At 36.8% G+C, this 17679-nt stretch overlaps 1 protein-coding gene and 1 long non-coding RNA gene across 2 annotated transcripts in view; one reads left to right on the plus strand and one right to left on the minus strand.

Moving 5' to 3' along the window:
• The window catches only part of LOC129061728 (uncharacterized), a 91888-nt gene extending 78490 nt beyond the window's left edge, over positions 1 to 13398 (plus strand). The window contains exon 3 of the long non-coding RNA XR_008528213.1: positions 13261 to 13398. This is a non-coding gene — a long non-coding RNA (uncharacterized LOC129061728). The remainder of the gene's footprint in view (positions 1 to 13260) is intronic.
• Positions 1 to 17679, minus strand: part of SCN9A (sodium voltage-gated channel alpha subunit 9) — a 77299-nt gene that overhangs the window by 33361 nt on the left and 26259 nt on the right. Inside the window, exons 12-16 of the mRNA XM_054562472.1 lie at positions 17365 to 17494; positions 15715 to 15953; positions 14291 to 14464; positions 13156 to 13512; positions 11407 to 11883 (exon numbers count right to left, since the gene is read on the minus strand). Of these exons, the coding sequence (XP_054418447.1) occupies positions 11407 to 11883; positions 13156 to 13512; positions 14291 to 14464; positions 15715 to 15953; positions 17365 to 17494 (1377 nt within the window). The remainder of the gene's footprint in view (positions 1 to 11406; positions 11884 to 13155; positions 13513 to 14290; positions 14465 to 15714; positions 15954 to 17364; positions 17495 to 17679) is intronic.

Genomic DNA, 17679 nt, shown 5'->3' on the forward strand with positions numbered 1-17679 from the left:
AGTTTATTTTATATATGTTAGAAATAGTAGATGAGGCAATTTGTTAATGTGTTTCTAATTTTAGGAAAAGTGTTTTATATCTTATTGACAGAGCTAGTGTTCACTTCAAAATAAGATTTAAACCTCTTATCTTTTTGAGGTTACTTTGCATATCTCCTTCTGAGATAAATACATAATCGGAAACTTACTCTCATCAATGCGTAGTATTGCTTGTGAAATCAAATTAAGCAGTTCAAGCACTTATAATTCATTTTTCATAGGCAGGGCCTAGTAAATTGTTGATGCATTTTACATATAATCAAATAATAACCAAATGTTAATTACTAAACTAACTAAAGAGATAGAACTCTATCACTGTGCATAATCATTTCAAATGTACTCTAAGTTTGGCCTAGCAGCTGGGTACTTTGGCTCTGCCCCTAACTTTCTGCATGTGTATTTAGAAAGTATCTCATTTGTATGATGAGACATTTCCTTATCTGTAATACAAGTCTAGCATTAGAATGGTCCTTTCCTGTTTTGAGACTTTTATGTTTATGCCTAAAATATCCCACAAAAACTGCTTCTTCATAGAGTTTTAGTTTACTGAATTTAAATATGACAATTTTTCCAGCTTTACAGAGCTATAATTGACATACAAGATTGTATAAATTTAAGGTATACAACATGATGATTTGATGTATATATTGTGAAATGTTTACCATAAGCTTAATCAACATATCCCTCACCTCACATAATTACCATTTTTTTGCTGTTGTTTTGGTGAGACCATTACAGCTTTACTTTCAAAGCAATACGGTGACAATTTAATGTGATGCATATCTATGCATATATAGCTAAAATTAGCAGGGAAGTTGATGAGGCTTTCAGATTAAATGTTGTTTCAATGGCCTCTGTTACATTCTATGTCTTACTACTTTTATAATCCATCCAATAAATATCTATAGATCATGCATTGAAAATCACTGGAGAACATGACAGAGAGATCAAGAAAGTCATCAAGAGCATAACAAAGAATGATGGAATTGTCCCAGTGACATGCTGTGATGTCAATTCACCTATGGAACAATTGTACATGTATGCTTCTACTTTCTTGAAATGGGTCAGGCAGAACAACTTGGTAGCTGAAGAGCATGCATGACACTGAAAAAACATCATGTATGTATGATTTTTTTTTAGGTAACCTGTGTAAAAGTGGTCACACATGTCTCTGCCTGGTTAAAAGCACAGAGCTGCATCCTTGATTGATCCAGCTTGTTTTTACCCCTGTGAGAAGTAAGAAGGTTAGGTACTGAAGTTTGGAAATGCAGCATGATGGGACAGTTTAGTTAACTGATTTAAAGGGTTTAAGGACACATACCTGTAAACAGAAAATAGTTATGTTTCACAATACATGCCATACGCTCAATACAAAGCAATATATTTGAAACACAGTAACAAGATTAAATATCTTTCAACATATATTTAAAAATAACGAACTGTTATAAAATTCTGTTATTTAGAAGATGAATTTAAATATAATAATGTGCTGAGGTAATCTTTTATATTCTGTTTGCTCTTCATAAACACATTTTAAAATGAGTCTCAATATTGGAGTAAGATGAGGACAAGAGTGTGTAGTTTTTAAAAGCATATTCTAGTCCTGGCTGGTGTGGCTCAGTGGACTGAGCGCCTGGCTGTGAGCAAAACGTCGCTGGATTCTCAGTCAGGGCACATGCCTGGGTTGAGGGCCAGGTCCTTGGTTGGGGGCATGTGAGAGGCAACTGTTTCTCTCTTACATAATGATGTTTCTCTCCCTCTCTGACTCCTTCCCTATCCCTCTCTCTAAAAATAAATAAAATATTTTTAAAAAATAGATAAAAGCATATTCTAAAAGTAGTATTTTTATTTACCTTTCATTGTCATACTTACTTAATTTTTATATTTCAAAAAGCATTACAGGAAAGCTGTTTTCAAATTAATCAAAATCAAAAGACAAACATTAATTAAAATATGTCAGACCAAAATTTCATTGTTTTTAGATACATGAGTACATTCAAAAAAGAGAAAAGATTTTAAAAATAGTTTGGAACCAATTTTCCAAAAAGAAATGGTCTAAGTAAAATTCTATAGGAGTGTTTCATTTTTGTAAGAATCTATACATAAGAGATAGGATCAAATGTCAGCTTTCCCCAAAGGTATAATTGTAACTAACCCCGAAATTTTATTAAGTCCAATGCATTTCTGAAAGAAATACTTTGTTTTTTCAAAATGCAATAATGAGAATGAATCTAAACTGCCTTCAACTGCCTGTTTGAGGAAAAGAACTGTAAAAAAATCTAAAGAAATAGATCTGATAACAATGTAATTAAAATCATTACATAGTAAAAGGACAATATATTTAATTATGACTACAAATATTTATAAAATCAATAAAAGAAATGCATTTGCCAATAAGCAAGCACATTTAAGTTTGTCCAAAGATGATGTCTTTCAAAATGAATACTGAATAGATGAATGGGTGGATGGATAAATGGGTGGGTGGGTCAGGTGAGCAATGTGAATGTTTGTTCCTCTGCCTGAGATTTCCTTCTCTACCATATTCACCCAATGAGTTCATCTCCACCCCTCAGGGTCTGGCTCAAGCGCCACCGCCTTTCACGGGCCTTCAACCTGATATGTCCCTGACTCAATGCATCCTCAAAGGACTGTTTATTATTCTGAAATGGAATGTGCCTTGTTCTGCTCTATGTTATGCTATCGAGGTAGACTATAACCTAATAAACCGGCATTAAGAATTAGAACTTGAACATGAATCAGCAAATGCACAATACTATTATAACAGAAAATATGATCCTGAATTGTAACATGGCAGGGATATATTAAAAATAATTAAATTCCCATTCACTCTCTTGCTTTTCTGTGATAGTTAAAACTTCATCTTCAAATTCAGAAAGACCCCAGAAACACCAGCGGCTTACCAGCATCATATCTTGTCATCATTTATTGTGTTAGTCACCTACAAATACCAATTAATAATATCCACTTTCCAGGGCTGGTATAAGGATGTGTTTTCTTCTTTGGTGTCCACCCATCAAGTGCTAAGTTGATCGCTTGGCCTCTTACTTTCTACGGTCTCTGCAGTGCAATGGACGCTGTGGCAGACCCTCCTTTCGGCAAGCCCCTCATTCCTCCGGCTGCCAGGAGTGTTGGCAGCTGAAGCCTCGCAGCTGAGCTCCCCTCTGGGAATGGCCATGCAGAAGGGAGCAGCCTCATCCAAGCTTACACTCCTTCCCCCAGAAGAGGGGAGGGATAGCCTGCATGCAACGACCAGCTGGTTCAGGGAATAAAGGCTAGACCTCCTTGCTTTAGTTTGGGACTATTCCACAGAGTCATCACAAAGCCAGAGATGCCTGTAGGATCAGCCGAGACCTCTGCTATGATTGCAGAGCATTTCCACTTCCTGCTTTGCCCAATCATCTTGTTTCCCTCACTTATGGGTATAAAGTGTTGTTCCTGAGAAGGGTACCCAGCAAAGTCTCTTATACAAAGATTTCCCCTTGAGTTGGTTCCACAGGGACCCTGACCTCAGGCTGACTCTCTGTGTAATCCCATGGTTAACATAAGTTAACAAACAAAATTCCAGCCTGTCTACAACTCTGACTTCTCTTCTTTAGACCTATTTCCAAACACTTACTCTTCAGCATCTCTTAGCTGTATTGCAAGTCGCTAACAATTAAGATGTCCCCAAATTAAAATGTTTCTCCTCTACCCTCTAAATTTTCTCCGTACCCTGTATATTTTTAATAGCATCAATTAGCTACCCAGTTTTCGAAGCTGAAACCTTTTGTTATAAGTCAATTTGTATCACCCCAAAAGATATGTTGAACTTCTAACCCCTGGTACCCTTGAATATGACCTTTTTTGGAACAGGGGTTTTGCAGATGTAGTCAAGTTAAGATGAGGTCATTAGAGTGGGCCCTAATCCAGTATAATTAGTGTCCTCATAGGAAGAGAAGACAGAGACACACAGGGAGCATGCTATGCGATGACTGAAGCAGAGATCACAGTGATGCAGCTGCGAGACATGGAAGGCCAAAGAGTAAGGCCCACCATCTGCAGCTGGAAAAAAGCAGTGGAGGATCCTCCCTAGAGCCTTCAGAGAGAGCATTGGCTCAGCGGACACCTCCATCTCAGCCTTCCTGCCTCTAGAACTGTCAGAGAGTAAGTTTCCGCTGTAGAAAGCCACCACGTTTGAGAAACTTTGTATGGCAGCCACAGGAAACTAATACGCCCTTTGAAAGAGCTCACAACTCACGTATCCAGACCTTAAGTAAGCCCTCATATTTGAACCCCCCTGCCACTGTCACTCTTTCTTAGCTACAGCCTCATCAGCTGTCCCTTGGAGAACTGCAGGAGCTTCCCGTCCTCCCACCTTTCTCCCCTGCTGGGCTTTATTACACCCCCAATGCAACTTTCTTTAAAAGTACAAGTTTGCTAACAACGAAGTATTATAAAACAAAACCCTGTAACTTCCTCTTTCTGTTAAATAAAAATAAACATATTTCAGTGTTTTGTCCTGTACATCAAGTCATCATGGTCTGGCCCAACATGTCTGTAACCTAGTACTTCCCATCAGGCCATTCTTACCTACACTTAGTGGGCCTTTGTTTTGTTTTGTTTTTTTCCATCTGGAAGCTTCCACAAGTGCTGGTCCCCCCTTTACCTCAACCAGAAAGGCTTCTGTCTCTCATTTTTTGTTTTCCAATCTCATTCTCTCTTTCTCTCTCTCTCTCTCTCTCTCTCCTATGATGTACCTGATAAAGTCTCTTTTTAGTGTGAAACACTCCACAAGCACCATCTCCCCCGTGCAGTATTCCAATGTATTTTCAAGAATAGTTACCCCATCCTCTATCCCGCCTCAATATTCTGTCAAAAGTGTTTTGATTCTTTTTCATATTTTTAATTATAATCTTGCTTTCCTCTATGGCAGTTAAGACATTGCCAGAGACAAAGGAGATCTTTACATTCAGTGAAGAAATGAGCACCGCTGATGCTGTGTCTCTCAAGTGTCTAGCAAACATATGGTGAGCAGGTGCTCAGTAAATGTGAGCTGAAAAATGACTAGTGATAATTTATAGAAGAGGTACTCAGATGTATTCCTTTACATTTTTTTCTCCTACAGTGGTCAAGTGAAGGAAGGGCTTATCTGGCCTCGGATTCTTTTTGGAAAATGAAGTTTTGCAGTGTTTTGAGTGACGTTCTTTGAAGGCAGTTTGATTATATAAAATTTGAAGCTGTCATGGAGCTCAGCTAGCTCCATCACAACTTTGATACTGTACTTCAACACTAAAGAACTACTAAGGAAGGTATCTGCTTTTGTCTTAAGAAGGAATGAATGGGGATCTTTCTGTGAGGAAATTTTTACACAGGATGCTTTGCTCTCTGCTGAGTACATGAGATGAGCAAATTCACTTCAGCCTTAAGAAGTGGATATGATGGGGGACTCAAGGGTTAGAAAATTTTAGTTTAAGGCAACAATTAATAAGCCTAGTGGTTACTGTATATAAAAAGTTATTGTTTCAGGAACTGCAGGTACGGCCCACCCTGACTCCAGGAGACCACAAGCGATGACCTCTGTGCTCCAGAAGAGACCATAAACAATCAAGGTGGTGTCCGAGCCATTGTGTTCCAGGGAGAGCCATTGTGTTCCAGGGAAAGACAGTCCCTGGCTCAGGACACAGATAAAGAAAAACATCCAGGACACAGGACACAGATAAAGAAAATCACCCGTCAGCATCAGGGGATGAAAGGATGTTAGGGAAATGGCCCAGACTGCGGCTATTACCTGATTAACCTCTTTCCTGAATTCCAAATCCCTTACCTACACTTTTTCCCCCTTATAAAAAGGCTGGCTTAAAAGGAAATGTAAGACGGTCTGTTAGGGTAGAAACCCGCCATCTTCTCAGATGGCTAGCCATCTGAATAAAGTGCCCATAAACATTCAATCCCTGTCTCTGCTTTTTGGGTCTGGTAGGTGATAGGCGCACAAACACTGGCTTTTCCAATTTCATATACATTTGTCAAAAGAGCAGTAAAGAAGAGGTATAAGAGTCAGAGCAAGTAAAGGAGCTTCTCTGTAAGCTGTAAGAGTCTATACTACATACTTTAAAATCATATGAGGCTGATATGTTTTTAAATACTTAGAGAAATAAACTGGATGAATTCACTGTTTTGCTCTGAAATTTACATATACTTTCAAAATCAATGTTATAATTCTGTAAAGTGTTTCCATTTTTGCATCTTTAAAGCAGAGAAGTAATCTGTAACAGCAAAAAACAAAGGGAATGTTTCTGTAACCCTCTAAGAATGAGATCTCCATTTTAAAAAATTATTAATTTAGTTTTTTAGAGCTTTCAGTTTGAGACTTGGCACAATTTAAAAGAAAAACAAAAACTACACTTCTTAAGAATTTAGTTAAGCCAGATGTCAATCACATCAAATGACTGCAGCTGGGGGAAAGAATTTTTTCCTAAGCACTGTTAGCACAATGCCTGCAGCAGAGATCTCAATAAATATTTCATGCTTCATTTAAGGTTCAGGATAATGAAAGGCTTCACTGCTAATGGTAAAAATCTGTACATTGTGTTGTTAATGTTTGGCCTCAGGAATAGGCTGATTCTGAGAGGGGAGTGTATTCAGTGTCTTTATTATGAAATGCAGAGACAGGAATCTTACTTTCATGGGTCCATGGGCAATGGCAGTGTGTCTTTCTTGATTCTGAGACAAATTTCATCTTCAGAGAAATGCTAATGTTCTATTGCCAATAATTTTCTAACAACTGTTGAAGATATTTTACTCAATACGTTACTTGAAATCATCTCTTTGACCATTCCCTGGTAAGGCATTTTATTATGAAATATCTTTATTTCATTGTAAAGTGTATATTTAACTGTCTGTCAGGACAAGGTAACCTGCCTATCTGAGAGCTGATACTAAAAGATGGAAAAGTCTCCATAAAATATATGGGGAAAATAGGATACTAGGACTTAAAAGACAGGGTTGTTTTCTTTTCTTTCTTTTTTTGAGAGAGAGGTGTCAAAGGTTAAAGATTTTCTTTTCCCCTTTGTTCAAAATGCAAATTCTTAAATTCACAAGAAGGGGAATATCACCAGGCGCTGAGTAAAGATAGGGAAACCTGGATCAAAACAAGCTGGGTGAGTTTGGGTTCATTTCCCAGGGCAACTCAACCCGTCACAGTGGCCACTGAGAACACTGCAGGTAAGGATGCTGACCCTGCGTACCCACCGACTGAGGCAGGGAGAGTTCAGAGGATGTGGCTGATAAGGGAAAAAAGTAAAGGGAATTCTGCATTGCTAAGAAAGTCCCTGAAATAGAGTTGGGAGGCCACTGAGGAAGTGGGGCCTATGCATCTCTCCTGTGTCAGTTCTTAGAACTGCTATTAATTTGCTAACTTGTTTCTAAACTCAGCTCCAGGCCCTGCTGTAAATGCCCTGGAATGGCAACTGCTGCCTGGTAGTTTCTGCCAACATCATTTGTATATTGGAACTTAACCAATCCCGGTTACCTAGTTAGCAATCCTTCATTTGCATGGAGGACCGAAATGGGAACTGCATTTGCAGTTTTTGCCTTTTTAGACCCCGCCTTTCTTTGTTCTTTTCAGAGTGTAATTTGGATTGCTACCTGAATCTGTGCCTACGGGACTGCAATCCTTTTTGCTCAAATTAATGCTTTTTGTAAACCTCTCCTTTGGAGCCTGAGAACAGGCTCCCTGTGTGTCTTTACACACAGAAGTTGTAAACCACTGATCTACATCATGCTGCCTCTCTTAAGTTTAACCGGTAGCAAACAGCTCCTGACAGTGTGTTTGTGGCTGTTCAATTTCATACCCATAATGATTGTTAATCGGGCACTTCCTCTCTGAAAAGCACTTGTCTAATTATTAACATAAATTCTTCAATATTCATTATAATTTTAATTTGCATATACAGAAACTAAAAAAATGGACAGCATTAGGATAAGTGAAATAAGCCAGGGTGTGAAAGACAAATACCATACGATCTCACCTATAAGTGGAACTTACTCAACAAAACAAACAAGCAAGCAATATATAATCAGCAACATTGAAAGAAAAAAGAAACCGACAGTAATGAGAGGGAAGGTGGGGAGTAACGGGGAAAGAAGGGGAAAAGTGAAATCACGGAACATGTACAAAGGACCCATGGACAAAGCCAAAGTGGGGAAGGATTGAGGGTGGGAGGTGGGGGTGGGTAGGGCGGGGGAAAGTGGTGGTGGGAAAATGGAGACAAATGCATTTGAACAATTAAAAAAAAAAGAAAGAAAATTTTACTACACTGACTTTTGCTTCCTCTGTTATTTTCACCATAACTTGAAAAAATGTGTTTTGAAAGAAAGTAAAAAGATCGCATGGACTATCATAACCCAGACATTAAAAAAAAAAAACAACAAACCAAACTCTGGGAACTCAAGGGGAAGCTGAAGATGCGGGGAATTAGGGCAGGGAAGTTAGCAAGGAAGCCTAGTAGAAACAATTTGGATAAAGAAAGTCAGCATTTTCAGTGGTTCAACTTGAAAACCAAAACCGAATCCAGGTGGTAACTAGGAACACCTAAATCTCAAGCAATGGGAGAGAGATTTTAGACACAGGTTTTCATAGCTGATGACAGCTTAATGCTGTCTCTAAGCTATCTGACAAATTTCCTATAAATCTTGAATTGTTATTATTTCTCAAGTCCAGCATATAGTCTAGTATGTATGAATGTACTCAGGATTACACTTTGAGAAACATCATGGATATTTTCTTATAAAGAAGGGCAAACTCTCAAAATTTATAGTTTAAAATCTGCACTTCTTTTAGATGGTAATGATGATAAATTCAATAATAAACACAATAGCCAACATTTTGGGGGGCTTACCAATTCAAATACTTTGCTAAATAACTTTAAGAGATTAGTTTAGATATTCTTTATTACAAGTTCCTGTATATAACCATTTAAACCACAGATACGAAATAGAAAAAGTGTGTATTTTTCTCTTTGTTGCTATGTCATTAAATGATAATCAAGAATATTAGAACATTACCATCAAATGGTTTTAAGGTAACATTTAAGGACATTAAATTTCATGCATTTTTAGAAAGAGTTTATGGGATAGGTGGCAGAATGACTTTTTTTGTTCAGTACATAATAGTTTATAGACTAAGAGATATCAAAAACCTCCTCTGAATGCCACAGAGTATGTAAATTCTTCAGAAGCATGGACTAGTACCCCGTAAGAGACAACTTGGGTATTAACTCCAATAGGAATATGTGTTTTATACCTTAAATGGACGAAGATGGAGAGAGGGGAGAGATAGAAATAGGACTGATCTATGAATCACAAGATTGGGACTCTTGCCAGGCTCTGCCTTTAACTAGCATTATAACTGTACATACCCTCATTTCCTCTTACTGAACTGGCTTCCTCAGTTATAAAATGAGGTGCTAACTGGGCAGATCTATAAGGTTCTGATTAAAATGTTATAGTTCAGCATATTAAGAATAAGACTTTTACTAGCAACTAAGGATATTCATGTAAGGTTAGCCATGGGCTTTGAGCAAAGGAAAACTGACCAGGTAAGAAGTGATTCCTCCCAAATATCAAGATATGAGAGTGTTCAGTAAACTCTGCTGAGCTACCAAAGTACCTTAACAACTAGAATCCCAGCCCCTTCAGAAAGTCTCTCAGGTTAATTGGGGTTTTGCAACCCTAATCATTATTAGCAAAAAAGGGGGCTATTGAATTAATTTCCCTTTCCATATGAGACTAGACCCAGATTATTGTTCCTAAAAAAGATATGTAGTATCTGATTTTCTATCTTTAAGCCAAAAATAACAATAATAACAACAATAATCACAACTTCTGAATTTTGGTGATATTACTTCTTCCGTGTAAGGTTTTAAAAATAAAATATTTTATTCCTTACTTAGTTATCTTGCAAAGAATTTCTTTCCCTACTTAGAAACATACTTTCCTAATTTATTTAATCATCTATTTACTTAATAACGATTGAGCAATTACTATGCACCTAGTACTGGTCATAAGGCCAGTACACACACACACACACACACACACACACACACACACACACACACAGCTGTGGATCTTTATTCCAAAATCCAATATAAATGCTCGGAGGTCAGCTTTAATATAGGGCTAAACAAATAAAGGCATTTGGTAAATACCTGTCAAAGAGTTTCAAATGTGATCTAAAGAAAGGAATAAAATTTAAAGAGATATCTTAGAAGTTTAAGTAGATGCCATTAAATGCTATGATAAAAATATGATTATCATATTCCATATTAATTAAAATGTAGCTCAATAATACTTTGAATATATGCAACATGGTATGAGAAAGGATGCAAAAAAGTTTTAATACGATTCCTGTTCTCAATGAGTTTATAGTACTATTTAATGCATATAATCATTTCTCAAAAAATTTAAAATATAAAACTAAATAATAGATCCAAGAAGAAACTTAGCACTGTGTGGGGTTCAAAATGAGGAGAGATCACATCGGCTTGGGGAGAAATCAGAAAGGATGTAATAGCTCCCACTTTTGAGCATTCTCAGTACATTCTAAGCATTCTACATGGGTTAATTCAGTTAACCCTCACCCAACCCTATGATGCAAGGACTAATAATTTTTCAAATGAAAAAGCTGAAGGCAGTGTCTTTGAAGATGTGTATAGCATTTTGACTGAAGAAGGAAATCCCAAGCAAAGTCATTCGGGTAGTGCATGAAGGAAATTGGCTTGTACAGATGTAAGAGCTCCACGCAAACACTAGGAGGCACAGTGGGTCAAATACGGTGGGGGCCAGGAAATGAAGGCTTTATCAACAGTCTGTAATTCAGGAGACCAAGGACACTTTAAAGAAGTGACAGGATTAGGACTGAATCCAAGTAAAATTAATCAAATAAGTCGATTAGAATAGATGAAAAATGGAGACAGAGACACCAGCTGGGACTCTACTTGGAATGGCTGAGGCAAGGAGTAGTGAGTTCAAAGGTAAAGGTGATAAAAAAGAGCAGTGGACTGAACAGACACTGTGGAAGAAAACTGTATATGACTTTGTAACTGATAACAAACTGGGAATGAAGGAAGGGAAGACTTAAAGATACCTGGTGCTTTCAAATATAGCTAACCAAGATTAAATCAATTAATAAGAACCACTAAATAAAACCTTACCAGATGAACCATCAGGATGCTGCCTTGGAAAATCACACACATAAAAACTATCCATCAGTATGCAATATGAGTAAGAACTTACAACACACAAATCTGAAATTATGAATCTTCATACTAATTAACAATGTGAAATGCAATGTGTATAAAACACTCTTACCCCTTTGCTGTATTCACTATCTGAATCACTGCTAAGTTCCTCCATGTTCATGTTTTCCAAATCAGATTCCCCAGGTGCAATTGGCACAGTCACTGTGAGGCTGGGATTGTGAATAAAAGACTGGTAATCACTTTCTTCCATCAAGTATTTGTCCACATTCCTTCCAAAGCCACCAGGTTTATCTTTTTCCTTGTGGAAATTGTGATCCTTGCACAATTCAGCAAGTGTACGGTTAGAGATATAGTTTTCCTTCTTACTATTTAGATCTTCTGCTTGTCTTATCTCTTTGGAAATCTTTGGCTTTTTGGCAAATGCTTTTAGAATAAATTCACGTAAGGTTTGTTTCACATAATTTATTCCCTTCTTTATTCTGGCCACTGCAATCTGGAGATTGTTTACATCAGTTTCTTCTTCATTGGCTGTAAGGTTGTCTGAACTAAATGAGCTCAGTAATAAAGCCAGAAATAGGTTGAGGACCTATATTAGGGTGGGGATGGGTGTGGGGAAATAGGGAGACAGGAAATAAGTACACTTTTCTGAAATAAAGGTCAAAACCCACACCAGTGATGAAGATCCCCACACTCTCCACACATAGATGAGAACGTGTGATGGGGTAGTTGAGAGGTGAGACTCCTCACCAACCTCTCCCCGTACTAGCTCCTGTGAACTCTGGAAGCTGAGCCAGAGCCCTGCGGGACTAGCAGCAGGAGCAGAGAGAACACTCCCTTCACTTTTACCATTAAGTCATTCTGAAATTCATCCCTGCAGCAGGAGGCCCTTGGCCAAATTCCGTCTTCCAGACCTAATCAGCCCTGCTAATGTCTACATTTAACTAATATTTGTTACCAGTGAGAAACAAGCAGAACAAGAAAACTGCAACTACTGTCGGCTGTGCTGAAGACACTTAGGCCAAGTCACTTTTCCCTGAAGATAAATTTCACTTGTTGCAACAAATGGAACATGTAATACTTGCAGACCTCCTGTAATAAAATATTCTGTCCAAGAATTGTGCCAGCTTGCAACTTAATGAGGCTTTTAAAGGAGAGAAAAAGGCCTGCCCATCGAACTCAATTTAAATGAGATAATGGGATTATGAGCTGGGTGGCTTCAATGCCAATCATTTTGGCCCCAGAGGAGATTTAAAAGAGGTCAGGACAATATCTCTGAAGCAACACTCTGTCTGTATGCAGAAACATTCCTGCTGTTCCTGCATAAGGTAAACTCAACGCTGTAAAAAATAAGGATTCCTACAGAGGGCTGAAAGCATGTAAATTATACTTAACCATTGTTTTACACAGAAAACAAAAAGGTAACAGAATTACCCTTTCATGTAAATCTATTCATAGCCAAAAATATCCACCTCATATTAGTATAATCAAAATTATTAGGGAATATCTACCTATCTCCATCATGCCATTATTTATTTATTTATTTTAATGGTGAAAACATTTAACTTCTATTTTCTTAGCAACTTTCAAGTATATAATACTGTATTATTAATTATAATCCTATATTCTTATTGTTCTCTGGCAAAATCTTGTAAAAAATATAACTATGGATTATCTTGCAGGAAAATTAAGACAAGATTAACATTGTCTTTTCTGTTATTCCCTCTGTTTAAATGACCAATGCTCTTATAATTAATAGTTTTAGATCTATTTAATCCTAAAATTATAAAATAACTAGTCATATCCTCATATGACAATGTTCTATGGAGAATTTTAAATGTGTGAACACCTTATTACATACCACGAGGTTTCCAATGACCATGACCATCATGTAAACGATAAGGCACATGGGTTGGCCAGCGACCTCCATGCAGTCCCACATGGTCTCTATCCACTCTCCACACAGCACGCGGAACACAATCAGGAAGGAGTGGAAGAAGTCATTCATGTGCCAACGCGGGAGCTTACAGTCGCTGTCAATCTTGCAGACACAATCTTTGTAGCTTTTACCGAAGAGCTGCATGCCGACCACGGCAAAAATGAAGACGATGATGGCCAGCACCAAGGTGAGGTTTCCCAGGGCCCCCACGGAATTGCCGATGATCTTAATCAGCATGTTCAGGGTGGGCCAGGATTTTGCCAATTTGAAAACTCGGAGCTGAAAGTAAACAAAAAGCATAGTATTAATTATTATAAGTTTTTAATGTTTCAATCTTGTGTTTTATTTTGTTATAAAATACTGTCATTACTTAGCCAAAAAACCCGACTATTTGTATTTTTCATTTTCATCTATTTACAATATTTGTTACTTTGTTACATTTGCCACAATATAATCACCACATATGTTTTCACGAAAGTGTGTAATTTTAGTTCAGGAATGTTGTAGAAGCCTTTTAAAATGGTTTCAGACATAGAATTAAAAATTTATCCCTAATTCTATTTTCTGATGCTTTTATAAACTTTTTAATGCAGACATAGGGATAAATGTTTCCCAACATGTTAGAGAAAAATGCTTTAAAAAGTCTTTACTTTTTTTTTGTATTTTTGTATGACAATTGTTTGGGGAACAATGATCTAATCTTTAATTATCAAATTCACAAAGTAATGCATATATTATAATGGTTTAAATTCTGTAAACCATAAGCTTCTTACCAGTAAATAAATTATTGTCCATAGTAGGACATACTGGGAAAAGAAATATTTTCTCTTATACGAGTATATACAATGAAATATGTCTTCAATATTCTAAAATTAAACATTCGTGTGGCTTTGAGCTCTTTAAGAGCATTTGTTATTAAATAAACTTTATTAGACATCAGGACCTAATCTTTTCTTCTGATCGAAACCCCTGAAAGTTTTAAATAATAATAATAATCCAAACGCAAAGAAACAGTTTTTTACCTATAGACTATAATGTAAGCTTGGTCTATATTTACCAGTCTGAATGATCGGAGAACTGATAATCCGTCTACTTCTGATAGAAAAAGCTCCACTAAACTTAAAGTCACAATAAGGCTGTCAAAGATATTCCATCCTACTTGGAAATAGTTATATGGATCCATGGCAATTAATTTTAAAACCATTTCAGCTGCAAAAATCCCAGTAAAGACCTAAGTGAGAAATATAATTTTTTCTTACATTATGAGAAAGTAACAGAATCAACATAGTGATGATAAATACTATTTAGCTTTTACTGAGTCTCAAACAATGTGCTATATACTTTAAAAATATATGTTATTATCTCAATTAATTCTATTAATGAGTATCATTATTCCTACCTACAGCCCTAATACAAGCATTGAAGGGTCAAGCGCTAATTCTCCCATCAGTTCTCATTATCCTTAGCACTTTAGAAGAGCATGTTAAAGTTCAAGATAAGTAAAACATCTGACAACTAATGCAGCCACTATTTGCAAAAAAATTTATATGGTCAACAAGTTATTCTAGAGAAAATAAAAAGAAAACATAAATACTGCGATTTTGAACCAGTCTTTTTTTCTGGTCTGACTACTCAGAGTAATAAAGAACATGTTGACTCACTCTTTAAAGATTTATCAATAGAAGAGGAAAAAGTATTTAATTGACACAATGGCAGCTAAAGCAAGACGTCCAAAGCTTTGACACAAAAGTGCATCACAAAACATCATTAATTCATGACCCCGGTATCAAAGAGCTCACTTTAAAAAGGCAACAGTGAAAGACTTGTTTATGAATCATTCATAAGCCAGGTATAATTTAACTCAGAGAAACTGACCAAAGAAATTTCAAAGGGAAATGCTTAAGTCTATAACTACATGAGTCATTCTAAAATAATGTGGTATCAAGAAGATCCTTAGAGGGCACTGAGACTTGGAACAGTGGGAATAGATAAGACACACAGTGAATTCTTTCTGTGTTCACAGTGAGGTAGTCAATGCCGTGACAAGGTATTGATTTTCATGATGTGAACCTCCATCAATAATTAGAAACTAGACAGTCCTGTGCTGTTCTAAAGAGGAATAAAAGGAAGAAGAATGCTAACTCAGAGAGTAAAAGGGGTACAAACATTCTGACTAGGAAAATTTGTAAGCATTTTGGGATAGAAGACCAACCCAGAAACACTCTTTGCAAAGCTTTAAAGATCAATTGGTTTAGAACTAAGGCAAAAGTGAATTTATCTGATACAGATATTCACAGAGGCATCCAGAATGATTCATATTTATGAAGAATCATAAGCTGGGACCCTTTGGCTGAAACTTGACTCTGTACCATGATTCATATTGTGAATTCTGGATATGCATAATTACCTAGCTGAGTATCCTTCTAACTTAAAAAAATGACAGTCACAGTAGCTAAAGAGAAAACACTTTAAGTGACTCACCAAATTTCCCACAGTGAGCACAGTTTTGAATTCAGTAGTCATTGGATGATGTTCCATAGCCATAAACAGTGTGTTTAAAACTATGCAAATGGTAATAGCAAGATCTACAAAAGGATCCATTACAATAATATACATAAGCTTTTTAAATTTTATCCAAAATGGAGAGCAATTCCAGATCAGGAATGTGTGTGCAAATCTGTACCACCAAGGCGGACATTTTTGTCTGGACTCTTCAAGTTCTGGGAGGAAAAAAGAAAAAAGAGAGAGAACAATGAAAATCATTTGTGTGATTTATTACTAACCAGTTACAAATCAGAAGTACTTTTTAACATTGAAACAGGTCTTCTGATTTAGACTTTGCAAATTTAACAGTACTGTCTCCATGAAATCATAGAATTATTACATAAATATCTCCTATCACATGTTCATTTGCTACGTCATGCATAAGTGGGGGAAGGCAGTGAAATTAATGACTGAAAGCAGATACGGCATCTCTCTGAGAAACATGTGCCTACTTTGTGATGGTAGACAAGACAATCTATTTTTTTAAGGGAGACGTGTAAATTTTCCAACAATATACATACTTCTCCCATGTATCCTTCATTCCATGACAACAATAAGAAATTCTACTCTTTCCAGGAGAAGCTCTTGCCAGCTCACAGATGAAAACAATCCCAGAACAAGGAGACTGAAATATTTTATGGAGTGACGCATACAGTTGCTATTTCATACCTTTAGCCCACTTGCTTCTCATTATAAATTTAGGAGGTGGGTGGAAACTTTGTCTGGTGAGGTGGGGGCCTTTGGACAAGGTAGGGACTAGAGCATATTTTTGGGAGAGAGAATGGGAGTCAGCACATTACAAAAGATGTCACCCTTTGACTCTCTTCTCAACGCATATGAAGGTCTAACCACTGTCATTGACAGTGTAGTCTCTAACCTGCTTTCTCTAATGCGTTTTCATCATAATTTTAACAGATGTCATGCCACATGTTAACATTTTATGATTTTATAGAATGTGCTCAGTTGCTTCAGGTGGAAGTATTTACTATTTTCTTACATATTAGAGAGATGATAAATTCAGAGTCGGTAGGTAAAGTTTCTAAGATTAACTAGTGGGAGAACCACACAATCATGCATTAACGTAGGTTCTTCATTAATTATCATTAAGCTATTTATCTTTGGAAGGTTGTATCATCAAATGCCCATCTTTAATCACAAATAATTTGATCCATGTTAAGCACATATAGTGATTCCATTAGTGCCCACTGGCTATCTTTACCATTGCTTATAACCATTTTAAATTCTTTGAATTCTTCCTGAGTACCTCATATATTGATCAGAATTCATCTGGATTTTATTTAAAAATCTGCATAGTAAAGAGAATTTTTAAATAAATTTTTTAAAAATTCTCACTCAAAAATGTTTATTGATTTGAGAGAGAGAGAGAGAGACAGACAGACAGACAGACAGAGAGAGAAACATTGATGTAAGAGAGAAATACTAGTTGGTTGCCTCCCGCATGTGCCTTGACCAAGAATCAAAACCTGCGTATGTGCCCGGACTAGGAATCGAACCTGCAATCTTTTGGTACATGGGATGACGTTCCAGTCAACTGATCCACCTGGCCGTGGCAGTACTATTACATACCTTCTACGGTGTTTGTCAGTATGCTTGCTCTACTCATTGCTCTTTGTCTGACATGGGGATCATTCAGCATATCTTCAGGAAACAGAAAAGAACTGGAATGTCGCTTTTTGGGTATTTGACTGGTTGCACCCTAAAAAATATAGTTAAAAAGTTTAAAAATATAATTCAAACAAATTACAGGTATAAAATAAAATCTTGCTTAGGTAGCTGTAATGAGTGCTTAAAAGTAGAGACGCGATTGCTGAGCTCAAATCACGGCTCTGTTACTTACTGGCTGTATTGTACAGGAGTTACTTGATCTTTCTATGGCTCAGT

This window comes from Pteronotus mesoamericanus, unplaced genomic scaffold, assembly GCF_021234165.1.
Source record: "Pteronotus mesoamericanus isolate MK-2021 breed Mesoamerican mustached bat unplaced genomic scaffold, CSHL_Meso_final scaffold_651, whole genome shotgun sequence".
Classification (NCBI taxonomy): Eukaryota; Metazoa; Chordata; class Mammalia; order Chiroptera; family Mormoopidae; genus Pteronotus; species Pteronotus mesoamericanus.